Source organism: Alligator sinensis, unplaced genomic scaffold, assembly GCF_000455745.1.
Source record: "Alligator sinensis unplaced genomic scaffold, ASM45574v1 scaffold948_1, whole genome shotgun sequence".
Lineage (NCBI taxonomy): Eukaryota > Metazoa > Chordata > Crocodylia > Alligatoridae > Alligator > Alligator sinensis.
In genome coordinates, this window is record NW_005843093.1 from 129,155 (window position 1) to 144,284 (window position 15,130).

Below are 15,130 nucleotides of genomic sequence, written 5' to 3' on the forward strand. Positions count from 1 at the left end.
CGCCTCCACCTTGCTGCCCGCGGCCACTGCCCCCGGCACGGCGGTCTACACGCTGCAGGCCGAGGACCGCGACAGCGGGGCCAACGGGCAGGTGCACTTCGAGCTGGCATCGGGCGGGGACGGGGTTTTCAGCGTGGAGCGCGCCTCCGGCACGGTGCGGCTAGTGGGCGTGCTGCCCCCCGAGGCCGGCGCCCCGTATGGGCTGGTGATCGTGGCGCGGGACGGAGGCACGCCCCAGCTCAGCGCCACCTTCACCCTGCTGGTGCACGTGCAGGCGGTGCACGACCATGGGCCGCTGTTCGACACGCTCATCTACCGCGTGGAGGTGCGCGAGGGCACGCCCGTAGCCACCCGCTTCCTGCAGGTGCGGGCGCTGGCGCGGGACGCGGGCGCTGCCCCCCTCACCTACCACCTGCGGGCCGACGGGGATGCCGCCAGCTTCGGCATCGTGCCCGAGAGTGGCTGGGGGTCAGGCGCGAAGGCCGCGGGAGGCGAGGCACGGGTGAGCGTCACCGACGAGAACGACAACAGCCCACGGCTCAGCGAGGAGCGCTACTTCTTCACCGTGCCTGAGAACCAGCCTCCCGGCACCGGCGTGGGCCGGGTGACGGCCAGCGACCGGGATGCGGGCCAGAACAGCCGGCTCACCTACCGCCTCCTGCAGCACGACCCCAGCTTCCTCGTCCACACGCAGACCGGTGAGGGGCTGGGGAGGGGATGCTGGGGCGGTGCTGGGAGCGGCTGCCCCGCGGGCTGTCTCGAGGCGCCGAGGGGCTGAGCGCGCCCACGTTCCCGCAGGGGAGCTGAGCGCCCGACGCAGCCTGGACCGAGAGCAGCAGTCCAGCTACCAGCTGCTGGTGATCGTGCAGGATGGGGGGACGCCGCCACGCAGTGCCACGGGCACCGTCCACGTCACCGTGCTGGACGAGAACGACAACGCGCCCGCCTTCCTGCACGTGGCTGCCGGGCAGGAGCTCCCGGTGCAGGTGGGAGCCAGGGGGACGGGCGCCCGGGGCAGGTGGGGGTTGTGGGGGCAGGAGCTCCAGGGGCAGGGGGCCTTTGGTGGGCCGGGCAATGGGGCTTGTGCTGGAGACAGGCTCTGGGCTGGGGTGACGGTGCCTGGGCAGGGGATGGTGGGGCCTGGGCGGGGGTCCGGGCACCAGCAGCGATGCAGTCTTCAGTGCCCCACTCCCCCCGGCTCTGTGGCAGGTGCTGGAAGAGAAGCCGTCGGGGCACCTGGTCGCCTCGCTGCAGGCCAAGGACCCCGATGAGGGCGAAAACGGGACCGTCACCTACTCGCTGACAGGTACTGGGCGGGGGTGAGTGGTGTGACCCTGCCCCGGCCATGTCCCCACCATCCCCCGTGTCTGACACCCCGGTCCCCGTGTCCTGTCAACCCAGCGCCCCCCCGCCCACGTTCCCCCATGTCCAACAACCCAGCTCCAGCCAGCCCCTGCCTCCTGTCAACCCAGCCTCCCCGACCATGTTCCTCCGTGTCCGATGCCCCAGTTCCTGTGCCCCGTGAGCCCAGCCTCCCCCAGTGCTCCCCCGTGTCAATGCCCCAACCTGTGCTAGCCCCTGCCCCATGCAGTGTGTCCCCTTCTCTCCGCAGGAGCTTGGGCCGAGCGCTTCACGCTGCACGTGGCCACGGGGGAGCTGCGCACGGCCACGATGCTACGCCACGCTGACCGGGCCGAGTACCTCTTCACCGTGGCAGCCAGCGACCAGGGCATGGTGCCCCGCAGCACCTCGGCCGTCATCCGCATTCAGGTGCGCGGCCCCTCCACGCCCTGCAGACCATGGCTTTGCACGGCTGGCACGGACACACGTGGCTTTGCCAAGCTCACAGGTTGCCCCCCCAGATGTGCCCACACTTTGGCCACAGCTGTCTGCCCCCTTCTTTCTCCAGCCCCAGCAGCTCATCTGCCCCATCCTGCTGTGCGGGCGTCTCCCGTGAGGCCCTGGAGCCCCAGCCTGGCTCAGGACACCAGTGCCAAGGTGCTGCACCCCTGCCTTCATGGCAGTCTGGGCTCCCCCATGCAGGGCCAGCCCAGCTGCCCCGTCCTTCCCAAGGTGGATCTGCACCGGGCCGACCCTGTGTCAGCCACACCTCTGTCCTGCAGACCCTCAGCACCACATCCCAATGAACCCCTGCCCGTCTGTCCTCCCTGTAACACCCTGCACCCACAGCCTTGCTTCAGCCCGGACTGGCTTTGTTACCTGGTGCGCCGCAGCCATGACCTCCACCCTGGTCCCTGGCACGCCTGCACTGCGGCTCCTGCCCCATCCCGGTGCCAAACAGCCCCGCGCTGCATCCAGGCCCCACTGCTCCCCACCCATATGCTCCCCCTCACTGCCCCTCCCCTCCCCCCTGCAGGTGCTGCCGTCCTCCCGAGCGGTGCCACGGCCAGACGCCACGGTGCTGACGCTGCAGCCCATGGAGGGGGTGAAGCCAGGATCGGTGATTGGGTCAGTGGCACCGACGGATGCCCCTGCACGAGGGCAGGTGACGTACACGCTGGTGGGGGGCAGCGGGGACGGCACCTTCGTGGTGGACAGCTCGACGGGCGAGATCTACGCAGCCCGGGAGCTGGACTACGAGGTGCGGGCGCGGCACACGCTGCAGGTGAGCGCGGAGGACACGCAGCGCGGCTACCCCGCTAGCCGCCTGGTGCTGGTGCAGATTCTGGTGCAGGACCGCAACGACCAGGCGCCCGCCTTCCCCGAGGACCCCGTCACCATCGTGGTGCCCGAGAACACGCCGGCCGGCGCCTCCGTCTTCACCTTCCAGGCGCTGGACGGGGACGGGGCCGGCCCCAACAGCCAGGTGCGCTACACCCTGCTGCGCCAGGAGCCCTCCGGTGCCTCCTTCCAGCTGGACGCGCACTCGGGCACCCTGAGCCTGCTCCGGGCGTTGGATCGCGAGACCGCCGCATCCTTCCTGCTGGTGGTGGAGGCCACGGACCAAGCGCGCAATGCAAGCCAGCGCCGCTCAGCCGCTGTCACCGCCCGTGTCTTTGTGACGGACGAGAATGACAACGTGCCCACGTTCCTGTCGCCCAGCGCCGTGCGCGTGGTGGAGGACCAGCCTACCGGCTTCGTGGCCCTGCACGTGGTGGCGCGGGACGGTGACCTGGGCGAGAACGGCCGCGTCAGCTACGCGCTGCGGGCAGGCAACGCCGACGGCCGCTTCCACCTCAACCCCAGCACCGGTAAGGGGCTTGCAGGGTGGGGGGGCCTGCTGAGACAGCTGTGGGGGGGTCACAAGGGCCTGCAGAGTGCAAAGCTTGCCGAGCCATGATTGCTGGAGCAGAGGTGGTGGGGGGACGTGGGCAAACCAGGGCTGAATGGGGGCCGGGGTCATGGGGTCGCAGGGTCCGGGGGGCCTGGCTGCCCAGCGTGGGAGGTGCCGGGGCCGGGGGCAGTTGCGGCAGTCGTGGCCCAGCTGACTCGACCATCTTGCCCCAGGCTCAGCCCATGCCTGGTGACCCCCTGCCCCCAGCTCAGCCTGACCCCGTGACCCCACTGCCCTGCTTGGCTCCCCCCCTGAGGCTCCCCCCTCCTCCCCAGGTGCGCTGTCCATCGTGCGGGCGCTGGACCGCGAGGAGGTGGCACAGCACAATCTGACGGTGGTGGCCACGGACCACGGCTTCCCGCGGCGCTCGGCCGCGCAGCTGCTGTCCGTGCTGGTGCTGGACGTCAACGATGAAGCGCCCGTCTTCACCCAGCCCGACTATGAGGCCGGCGTGCGCGAGAACCTGCCCTCCGGCACCTCCGTGCTGCAGGTCCGGGCCACCGACCGCGACCTGGGTGAGTGCCAGGGATGGGCTGGGAGATGGGGACGGGCAGTGGTGCCTCAGCCGCCCAGTGCAGGGGTCATTGCCTTTGCTAGAGGGGCGAGGGTCCTGGGGGGCCATCGTGGCCCTGTCACTGCCCCTTCTTGTGTAGTAGCAGCTCCCCTCCCCTGCCTTCCTCCCCCACCCAACTCCCACCCCTGCCCCTGACCCCGGCCCTGGCCTTGCCCCCCGGTGGGGAGTGGGGCCAGTCCCCATGGGCCCTTTGCAGCTCCCCACCCCTCACCCAGGGTCTCTCTGCAGGTGCCAACGGGGAGGTGAGGTACGGGGGCCTCTCCGGGGGACCCTTCTCCATCCACCCGCAGACCGGGCTCATCACCACCACGCGGGCCCTGGACCGGGAGGAGCAGGAGCTGCACGTGCTGACGGGTACAGGGGCGACGCAGGGTCCCCAGACACAAAGGGAGGGGGTCACCAGGGCTGGGAGCTGGGGGGCCTGGTGCTGGCGGGTCTGCAGCTCCCGCCTCCCTGCAGTGTACGCCCGGGACAGCGGCTTGCCCCCCAATGTGGCCAAAGCAACGGTGCGCGTCCTGGTGGGGGACGAGAACGACCATGCGCCCCACTTCGAGAGTCAGTCCTGCTCCCTGGAGGTGCCCGAGAACGAGAGCCGTGTGATGCTGCACGTGCTGCGGGCGACGGACCCCGACGCCGGCGAGAATGGGCGCCTGGAGTACTACGTGGAAGGTGAGCCGTGGGTGCCAGCACCCCCACCCCTGCCCCCACAGGCTCCTGCATCGGGCAGCCGCTCTCCCCTGCCTGCCCTGCAAGCTGGAGCGGTCTGTCCCCAGCTCGGGGCTCTGCCCCCTGCTAGGTGGGCCCTGCTCCGCCGCGGTGTCTGTGCTCATCTGCCAGCCCCTTCCTTATCCCGCAGACGGGGACCCTGCCCAGGACTTCAGCCTGGACCCAGCCTCGGGCATCCTGTCCACTGCGCACAGCCTGGACCGGGAGCACACAGCCGCCTACGTCCTGACCGTGGTGGCATGTGACCACGGGATGCCGCAGCGCAGTGCCACCACCACAGTGCACGTGCGGGTGCTGGACCTCAATGACCACGCGCCACGGTTCGCTGAGGCCGCCTACGCCATGGAGGTGCCTGAGGACCTGCCTGTGGGCGCACTGGTGCTGCAGCTAGTGGCGCAGGACCCTGACGAGGGCACCAACGGGCGCGTCTCCTACTACTTGGGCAATGAGTCGCTGGGCACCTTCCAGGTAGACCCAGAGAGCGGGCGCATCACCAGCGCCCAGGCACTGGACCGTGAGCGCCGCCCCAGCTACAGCTTCCTGGCCACGGCCGTGGACTCAGCGCCCTGGGAGCCCAAGAGTGCGGCCGTGCGCGTGACGGTGACCGTACAGGACGTGAACGACCACGCGCCCACCTTCCTGCAAAGCCCCCTCACCATCACTCTGCCACACCACACGCCGCCCAAGCAGGTGGTGGCCACGCTGCGGGCCGAGGACCGGGATGCGGGCGCCAATGCATCTGTGCTGTACCGCTTCGCTGCCCCCACCCCCGGCTTTGCCATCAACTCCTGCTCCGGCGCCATCCAGCTGCTGCAGCCCCTGAGCTCGCTGGGCCCCCGCCAGCGCACCCTCTTTGTTCTGGCCACTGCCCAGGGCCAGCCAGCATTGTCCTCCACCGGCGTGGTGGTCATCCGCCTGCAGGACGAGGGCGACCGCGGCGTGCGCTTCCCCCGCAGCACCAGCGAGGTGGCCCTGCCGGAGAACGCTGCCGCTGGTGCGCCACGAGGGCACACGGGTCTGGGTTGAGGGGAGCAGGAGCTGGGGGAGGCAGGACTAGGGGCCTGGCTGGGGCGGCCTGGGTAGGGGGTGCTGGGAACGGCGTGCATGGCATGCAGCACTGCAGAACTAGGGGAGCAGCGGGGCACTGGGGGCCACGGGGCGCGTGGGGGTCGAGGGCACTGGGGCTGGGGGCTGCAGTCGGTAATGATGCTCCAGCGGCCATGATAGGAACCCAGACTCCTGCTTCTGAGCCCCCACAGTTATCCCAGAACCCAGTGCCCCCCCCCAACCCTGTTGCAGCCCACCAGATAGTCTCCCCTGGGGCAGCGGTGTGGCCTCGGGTGCCCCAGGGGTGGGCAGTGCCGCAGGAGCTGTGGGGCCCTGGAGTGCCTGTGCCCTGCTCCCGCGGTATTGACACTGTCCCCTGTCACCAGGCACCGCGGTGGTGACCGTCCAAGCCATGCACGCGGGCGGCTCCTCGGGGCGCATCACCTACAGCATCGTTAGCGGCAATGAGAGGGGCACCTTCCTCATCCAGCCCCACTCAGGTATGGCAGTGTGGCGGTGAGGGCAGCCACCCTACATGTGTGTGTGCATGCACGTGTGTGTGTGTCCTGAGCTAGTCCCGGTGGTGCAGGCATGTATGCGTGTGCACAACCACAGGCACCTGTGTGTATCTGTATACATGCACGTGCGTGCGCAGCCCCTGCCCTGTCCCCCTGGTGAGCACAGCTGCTGAGTGTGGACGTGCGTTCCCAGGTGTCGAGTCCCCCCAGGACCCCGTCACCCCTAGGGTGGCTCCTAGGAGGCTCCGTCCCGTCTCGTGGCTGCATCATCCCTGCAGCTTGGTGAGGAAATGTTCCCACCCGAGCCCAGGGCTTCCCCGGGAAATCCTGTCCCCACGCTTCCTGTTCTCATGTGAGAGACCAGGTCATGCGAGGAGAGGCTGAAAGACTTGGGACTGTTCAGCCTGGAGAAGACAAGACTCAGAGGGGTCTCGGTAGCAGCCTATAAGTATATCAGGGGCGCACATCAGGGCCTGGGAGAGTAACTATTCACCAAGCCCCCCAGGGGAGGACTAGAAATAATGGGCACAAACTGATTGAAGATCGCTTCAGACATAAGGAAAAACTCCTTTACACGTCGAGTGCCGAGGGTCTGGAACAGGCTGCCCCGGAGGCGGTACAATCACCCACCCTGGCAGTCTTCAAAAAGCATCTGGACGCCCATCTTGCTGGGCCCTGCGAGCCACCCTCACACCGCGGACCCAGAACCGGACCCTATCGCAGACAAAGCCAGGGGCGCAGGCCCTGCCCCTGCCCTTGGCATCTGCTCCAGAAACCCCAGGCAGAGGCCGGGACCCTGCTGCAGAAAAAGGGGAGTCCCGGGGCCATGCTGAGCTGACCGGGGCGGATCCCTTCCTGCCCCCCGTGCAGCGTCGGTCTGATCCTGAGCGCAGGGGCAAGACCCTCCGACCAGGACCCTGCAGGTTGGTCCCAGCAGGAGCACTGGCACAGCCCAGCCCCAGCCCCAGCTTTGAGGACGGTGGAAACCCACCTCTGACCACTGTAGCGACAGGAGAGGGGAAAATGACCCCTCGCTCTGCCCTGCACCCTGGGACTAGCCAGCAGGACCCGCGCCGCACAGCCCGATCTCCAGGCTGTGCCCCCCCCACGGGCGCATCTCCTGCCACGGCCAGGCTGGGTGCAGCTCTGCCTCCTCCTCCTGCAGCTGCGCATGCGCCTGTCCAGCCCCGGCTCTGGGAGCAGGGTCCTCGGGAGCTCCCAGTGCTCAGGGTGGGGGCTTCTCCGGGGCATCCCGCTGCCGCTCGTCCCTGCATGCTCCGGGCATCGCTGCTGCTGGACGCCCCCTGCCCAGCACCTGTGCAGCCTGTGCCGGGACCCCCCGGCGATGCAGTCCCCCTTCCCTGGGCGCCCAGCCCGTGGCCTCCCTGCTCTGACAGGGAGACGTGTTTGCTGCGATCCAGCCTAGACCTGCTTTGCTGCAACCTCAAGCCCTTGCTGTGGGTCCAGCCCTGAATCAATGGGAAAAAAGGGGTTTTCCCTTTTCTTGCTGGCAGCCCTTCAGGGATTTGCAGGCTGCTGTCGTGTCCCCTCTTCAGCGCTTTTCCCCCCAGCTCCTTCAGGCTGTCCTCGCAGGACTTGTTTTCCAAGCCCTTGATCATCTTTGTCACCTGCTTCTGGATCCTCTCTAATTGTTCCTGGCCTTCTAAAATGTGAAGCCGCACCCAGGATCCAGACGAGGCCGGACCAGGGCTGAGCAGAGAGATGCTGTCACCTCCCGTGTCTCGCACCTGGTGCCTCTTGGTGCATCCGGAACCGCGCTGGCCTTTCGTGTGGCTGCATCACACTGCTGAGTCTCTGCTCTACCAGGGCTCCCGAGTCCTGCCCCAAAGAGCTGCCGTGCCGCCCGGGGTGCCCCGTTCTGTGTCTGTTACTGACTTTCTCCTGAGCTGCAGCACTTTGCATTTGTCCACACTGAACTGCAACCCATGAGCTCCAGCCCAGCTTTCCAATCCATCGAGATCCTTCTGAATCGCACTCGTGTCCTCCACCACGTTCACGATCCTTCCCAGTTTCACGTCATCCACAAACTTGCTCCAGAAGCTTCTTAGGTTGGTGTCCAACTCGTTAACAAACCCATCGAACAGCACCAGGCCGCTGTGGGGCTCCCCTCGAAGCCTCCTGCCGTTCTGACGTGGGTCCATTTATAACAGCCCTTGGCTTGCAGCTAGTGAGCCAGTTGCCTGCCCTCCTCATCGCAGCTTTGTCCAGCCCATGTTTCTCCAATTTGTTTAGGAGAAGGTTGTGTGGGGTTCGGACAAAATCCTTGCTGGAGTCCAGCTACGCGAGAGCCGCGGCGTTCCCTTCCTCTGCCTAGCTGGCTCTAGCTGAAGGAGATCAAGTTTGTTTGGCACTGTTTGTTCTTAGCAAATCCATGCTGGCTGCTTACACCAGCCCTTGCTCCTCCAGATGCTTGCAGATGGACTTTCCTAGGCTCTGCTTTGGGACTTTCCTTTGTACTGAGGCATGGCTGAGCGGTTTGCAGTTCCCCGGGTCCTTCTTGCCCTTTTCCAGCCCTCTGGTAACCCTGCCGTCTCCCTGGATGGGTAATTCCTATTGGCACGGGCTCCAGGTTCCCCTCCGCCAGTTCCTTTGGTGCCGATAAGCTTAGCTGCCCTTCCACCGGCAGCCGTGGCCAAGCATGTGGTGGACACGGACAGTGTCCACTGCTTCTCGGCCTCTTGTGGGCTAAGGTCAAGTGGACGTGCACTGGTCTGGTACCTGAGCTGAAATGGATTTAAATGGCCGTGTGTAATGGAGGTCGGTCTCCGGTCCAATGCAGACAGGACTCCCTACGAGAGCCTCATAGTTAGCTTCCCACTGGCCAGTTTCCAGTGGGAGGATCTCGGCTACGCAGCGGTTTTATGGAAACGGAGGACTCCCTAGCTTTCTTCTGCGGCATTGGCTGAGGGCAAGCAAAACTCGGGGACATCCAAACCCCACGCCTCCAGGCTTGGGTCTGCACGTAGGACGCTTGCCGATGGATTTGGAAGTACCTGAAGCCCCAGGCTGGAAAGTCTGGGGTGGAGGATACTTGCCGGTTGCAGCACCACAATATTTTTGAATGATTGAGCTTTGCTTAATCAAAAGGATTCGGACCTGATCTGGCTAATTTGACCTGGAACACCAAAAATTTTCCAAAGAAAATAAAAGCTTGTCCACTATCCACGCCTGGCTTGATCGTGCGGGGGTCAGCAAGCCGGTGCCAGGAGGGGACAGCTGGGAGGCAGGAGAGCCGTGCTCGTGATGCCCGGCACCCGCTCCTCACCCTGGCGCTGGGGCTGCCACGCTGCAGCTGCAGATTGCAGTGGTGCCCTGCGTCCTAATGACCACATCAGGGTCGTGGTCTGTCGTGGGGGGCCACTCTGTGCTGATGGCTTATCTGGCCCTGGCAGCACCTGATCCTGTCCCGGCCCTGCTGCGTCCGTGCGATGCTGCCAGCCCCGGGCGCAGGGAGAAACGCAGCAGCAGTTGCAAGGTCACAGGCGCTGCAGGGATGGAGGGCTGCCGGCGAAAAGGCTGAAGCATGTGGGACCATGGTGCCAGGTTTCATGCCCTGCCCCGTCTCACAGGGACCATCTCGGTGCGGGACTCGAGAAGCCTGGACTTTGAGGCCAGCCCGCGGCTGGGTTTGGTGGTGCAAGCCGAGACGCCGTCCGCCTTCGGCTTCACGGCCGTGAACCTCAACCTGCAGGATGTGAACGACAACCTGCCACGCTTCCAGCTGCAGAACTACGTGGCCTTCATCTGGGAGGCGCAGGGCTACGACTCGCCCGTCATCCAGGTAGGGCCGTCCTGGCGTGGCGCAGGACCTGGCAGCCTGGGACCCCTCACCGGGGGTCCGAGAGCCAGGCTGGCTGCGGGAAGGGTGTGCTGGGCAGGGGCTTGTTCACCTGAGCAGGAGGGGAGCAGGGCTAAACTGGGACCATATCTGCCCCTGGGGCTGGGGCTCTCGGTCAGCTCTGTCCTGCTGCCCCTCCATGCTGCTTCACAGGTCCTGGCTGACGACCTGGACCAGGGGGCCAACGGGCAGGTGACCTATGCGATCAACCAGTCGCTGCCCATGAACGGGCTGTACCACATCGATGCCCAGACCGGGGCCATCACCACCGCTGCCATCCTGGACCGTGAGATCTGGTCCCAGACACGGTGAGCGCAGGCACCCACGTCCAGCTGCGAGGGCAGTGCTTGCCCGAGCCCGGGCGTGAGGGTCTGGGGGCCGTGGTACTGTGCGTGGGTGTGGGCGTGGTGTGCAGCAGCCCAGAGCTGGCATCAGTGCGGGCACTCGGGCACTGATGCCATGGCCCTGCCTCTCCCGGCAGGCTGGTGTTGACGGCGGTGGACCGCGGGAACCCACCCCTTGTGGGCTCGGCCACGCTGACCGTGGTGGTGATGGATGTCAACGACAACAGCCCCACCATCCCGCTGCCCTGGGAGGTGCGGGTGCCCGAAAGTAAGTGGGGCTAGGCCAGGGGCAGGACAGCGGGCAGTCAGACCAGGGTGCCCCTGAACATGCCAATGGCGGTGGTGCATGCCCAGTTCCCGGAGGGCTGAGCCCCATCCTGAGCCCGGTTCACGTCTCCCCGAGCTGTGGCCCTGAGCCTAGGGAGAGCATGGGGAGGAGGGAGGGAGGAAGGTAAGGCACTCACACCCTCTCCCCACAGACACACTGCTGGGCACCGAGATCACGCAGGTGACAGGGAATGACGTGGACTCGGGTCCAGCCCTGTCCTATGCGCTGGTGCTGGACGGCGACGCGGCCGGCACCTTCGGGGTCCTGCGCTACGGTGGCCGCATTGCCCTGACGGGGCCCCTGGACCACGAGCAGCGCAGCCGCTACGCCCTGACTGTCCGTGCCTCGGACTCCCGCCACGAGGCCGAGGCCAACCTCACCGTCATCGTGGAGGACATCAATGACAACGCCCCTGTCTTCAGCCAAGGCCTCTACCAGGTACCGCCCTGCAGGCCCCACATGTGTGCGCATGCACATGCACGCTGGGATCTAGCAAGTACCGCAGGCTCCACACATGCACACACATTCACGTCAGGGTCTCCAGCAAGTTCTCCAGGTCTCACGTACAGGCACACATGCACAGAGCCTAGGATTACATGCTCTGGAGGCACACATCAGACCCCAGTGAGTACTGCAGGCTTCATGCATACACTAAGCCCCGTTATGCACTGCAGGCTTCAAACATGCACACGTGCATCTGAGGTCAATAGCATGTAAGTGCTGCAGGCTTGGCTGCACCAGCCATATGCATGCACATGTACACACGTGCATGTGTGCATGCACACACTCCGGGCGCTCAGATCCCACAGCACTGGCCCAGCATGGGCACAACCTGCACGTGTGTCTGCGTGCACACAGGAGCCTCTCCAGGATGCTGTGGGCATCCTGGCAATGGTGCGTCCCTGGGCTCTGCCAGCACCGAGCCTCTCGGGTGGCACCATGGTCCCTGTGTCCAGTCTCACCCGTGTCCCCAGCTGCTGCCCAGCCAGGCTGTGGCCCCGTCAGTCCTTGCATGGGTGAGGGTAACGCGGTTGTGCCGGGCACTGCAATGGGTTGGACAAGAGGGGTTGGGCTGATGGGCCCATGCAACCCCCAACCGGCCCCAGGGTGGCAGGGTCATCTCTGCACACCTTCTGGGGCCGGGGCAGTCGAGATGCTGTGTCCAGACTGGGGTGTGAGGGTGCCGGGTCTGCCACCCGACCCCTGCGCCCCTCCAGAGCTGGACGGATGTTAGCAGGGGAGGGATTGCCCCAGGTGTGCCCCAGACCCTCACCACGCCGGGCCCCTCTGCACTGCCTTCCAGGTGACCCTGCTGGAGAACACACCCGCAGGCAGCGCCATCCTCACTGTCAGCGCCACAGATCGCGACTCCGGCAGCAACGGGGAGTTCACCTTCCACCTGGCCACGCCAAGCGCCGGCGTCTCCATCGACCCCAGCAATGGTGCGTGCGGGCTGGGGCCAGGGCGACTCCGTCCCACCGGGACCTTGTGGGGCTGTTCCCCAGTTGCCCACTCCCTGGGGCAGAGCTGGGGCCCGTGGTCTGGAGCTGCCAGTCCTGCCGGCCACCCTCTCAGGGCTCTCTGCAACCAGCCCCAATCCCCCACACCTTCCCCTTCCTACCCGGGGTCCCGGCCCCGCTGTCCCTCCCCGCAGCACGTGCTGACACCGCTGCACCCCGCAGGGACGCTGTTCACCACGCGGCGGGCAGCCTTCGATGCAAGCCGGCCCACGCTGGACCTGGTGGTGGAGGCCCGTGACGGGGGCTCGCCCGGGCTCTCGGCTTGGGCCACGGTGCAGATCCGGGTGGTGGACGTGAATGACCACAGCCCGGCCTTCCAGCAGCCGCACTACAATGCCTGCGTGCCGGAGGACCTGCGCCCCGGCACCACCGTCCTGATGCTGGAGGCGGGCGACGCCGACCTGTCCCGCGAGAACGCTGGCTTCGACTACACCATCGTCAGCGGCAATGGCGGCAATGCCTTCCAGGTGGAGAGCCGGGTGGGCTGGGTGGGCGGACACCTGCGCACCCAGGGCGCCCTGGTGCTGGTGGAGCCGCTGGACTTCGAGGCCACGCCGCTCTACAACCTGACAGTTGCGGCCTCAGACCGGGGCCTGCCGCAGCGCAGCACCGCCATGCCCGTGCTCGTCACCGTGCTGGACGTCAATGACAACCCGCCCGTCTTCGCCCGTGCTGAGTACCGCGCGGCTGTGAGCGAGAGTGCCCCCCCCGGCACCGAGCTGCTGCGGGTAGTGGCCCAGGACGCCGACTCCGGCCCCCACGGCCGCGTGCGCTACAGCATCAGCTCCGGCGACCAGCGCGGCCTTTTCCAGCTGCACGAGAGCACGGGCGCCCTGCGCCTGGTGCAGCCCCTGGACTGCGAGACCCAGGCCCTGCATGCCCTGGTGGTGCAGGCGTCCGACGGCCCCGGGGGCCACTTCGCCCTGGTGCCCATCGCCATCGAGGTGAAGGACGTCAACGACAACAAGCCCTACTTCCCGGTGGAGACGGTGAGCGCCGGGCTGCGGGAGAACCTTCCTCCCGGCACGCTGGTCACCACGCTGCGTGCCGTGGACGCCGACGCCGGCGCCTTTGGGGAGCTGCACTACACGGTGCTGGACCAGCCCGTGGGGGCACCAGGCGCGGCTGAAGCCCACGACTCCTTCACCATCAACAGCAGCTCCGGGGAGCTGCGTTCACGCCTCACCTTTGACTACGAGCGTGCCAAGGCCTTCCAGCTGCTGGTGCGGGCCGTGGACGCTGGCAACGCCTCGGCCACCGTCACCGTGCGGGTGCTGGTGACAGGCGAGGACGAGTACGACCCCGTCTTCCAGGACCCGCCCTTCCACCTTGCCTCCGGGCCCCCCCCCTTCCACTTTGAGGTGCCCGAGGGTGCCCGCAAGGGCCAGAGCATCGGCCGGGTGGAGGCCACGGATGAGGACGAGGGGGTGGATGGAGTGGTGCTCTATGCCCTGGCCAAGCCCTCGCCCTACTTCGGCGTCAACCAGACCACAGGCGCCGTGTACCTGCGGGTGGACAGCCAACCGCAGCCGGCCGGCCGAGCCAAGCGGGAGCCCCGGGAGATGAGCCTGGGGGTGCAGGCCCGCAGCCCGCTGCCCGGCTCCCGCTCGGCCTCCACCCAGGTCACCGTGGACATCACGCACACCACCTTCGGCCTGGCCCCCGAGCTCAACCTGCTGCTGGTGGTGGCCGTGGCGGCCTCGCTGGGCGTGGTGGTGGTGCTGGCCACCATGGCCATCGTCCTGGCGCTGATCCGCTCCCGGCAGCGCCGCGGCCGCAAGAAGTCGGAGCCGGACGCGCAGCTTAGCCGCGTGCAGAGCGGCTCCCTGCAGAAGCTGGGCCACGAGGAGCCGGCGCTGCCCGGGGGGGACCACATCTACCACCAGACCCTGCCGGGCTACGGGACTGAGCCGGCCGGGCCCTACACGCGGGGTGGCTCCCTGGACCCCTCGCACTCCAGCGGCCGTGGCTCGGCCGAGGCAGCCGAGGACGACGAGATCCGCATGATCAACGAGTACCCCCGCGTGGCCAGCATCACCTCCTCCCTGCAGGAGCACCTGGCCGCCCGCGGCCCCGACTCTGGCATCCAGCAGGATGCCGACCAGCTCTCCGACATCTCCTGCGAGCCCGGCGCCCTGGAGGGCGCCCAGTGGTTCAAGAGCAAGAAGGGCTCCGGCTTGCTGCTGCCCGGGCAGCCCCCGCAGCTGTACCGCGAGGACGGGGGCGGCAGCGCCTTCCTAGGCGTGGGCTGCGGCCTCAGCGTCTCCGGCCACCCCAAGGACTACGCCTTCCCCGAGGACGGCAAGCCCTCCGTGGAGGGCTCGCTCACCGCCATCGTGGCCAGCGACGAGGAGCTCCGCGGCAGCTACAACTGGGATTACCTGCTCAACTGGTGCCCCCAGTTCCAGCCGCTGGCCAGCGTCTTCACCGAGATCGCCCGGCTCAAGGACGAGAGCTCGCTGCGCAAGCCCTTCCCGGCCAAGCCCAAGGCAGAGCCGAAGCCCCGCATCGATCCCCCGCCCCTCATCACCGCCGTGGCCCACCCCGGCGCCAAGTCGGTGCCGCCCAAGCCGGCCGTGGGCAGGACCTTCCCGCACCTGTCGTCCCTGCGCCGCTCGCCCATTAGTCACGAGGGCTCCATCTCCTCCTCCGCCATGTCGCCCAGCTTCTCGCCCTCCCTGTCCCCGCTGGCCGCCCGCTCCCCTGTCGTCTCCCCCTTCGGCGTCTCCCAGGGGCCCTCCGCCTCCGTCATCAGCGCCGAGCACTCGCTGGAGCCCCCGGATGAGGCTGAGCTCAGGATCTAGCCCCGAGGGACTCGCCCGGCTCGGCTCTCTGCCGCCCCAGCGCTGCAGGGCAGGGACAGGGGGGCAGGGGCCGTCCGCACCGGCAGCACGGCTCTGGCGCCGATCTCAGCGGGCT

General features: G+C 67.3%; 1 protein-coding gene across 1 annotated transcript in view; it reads left to right on the top strand.

Moving 5' to 3' along the window:
- DCHS1 (dachsous cadherin-related 1) overlaps positions 1-15,124 on the top strand; it is a 31,338-nt gene extending 16,214 nt beyond the window's left edge. The window contains 16 exon segments of the mRNA XM_025193726.1: positions 1-698; positions 799-986; positions 1,210-1,306; positions 1,613-1,770; positions 2,378-3,212; positions 3,571-3,810; positions 4,098-4,223; positions 4,329-4,538; positions 4,726-5,589; positions 6,029-6,142; positions 9,751-9,962; positions 10,173-10,327; positions 10,501-10,631; positions 10,843-11,129; positions 11,995-12,133; positions 12,374-15,124. The exon segment at positions 1-698 is cut by the window's left edge and continues 51 nt beyond it. Of these exon segments, the coding sequence (XP_025049511.1) occupies positions 1-698; positions 799-986; positions 1,210-1,306; positions 1,613-1,770; positions 2,378-3,212; positions 3,571-3,810; positions 4,098-4,223; positions 4,329-4,538; positions 4,726-5,589; positions 6,029-6,142; positions 9,751-9,962; positions 10,173-10,327; positions 10,501-10,631; positions 10,843-11,129; positions 11,995-12,133; positions 12,374-15,015 (7,096 nt within the window). The 3' untranslated portion in view covers positions 15,016-15,124.
- Positions 15,125-15,130: the final 6 nt, after the last annotated feature.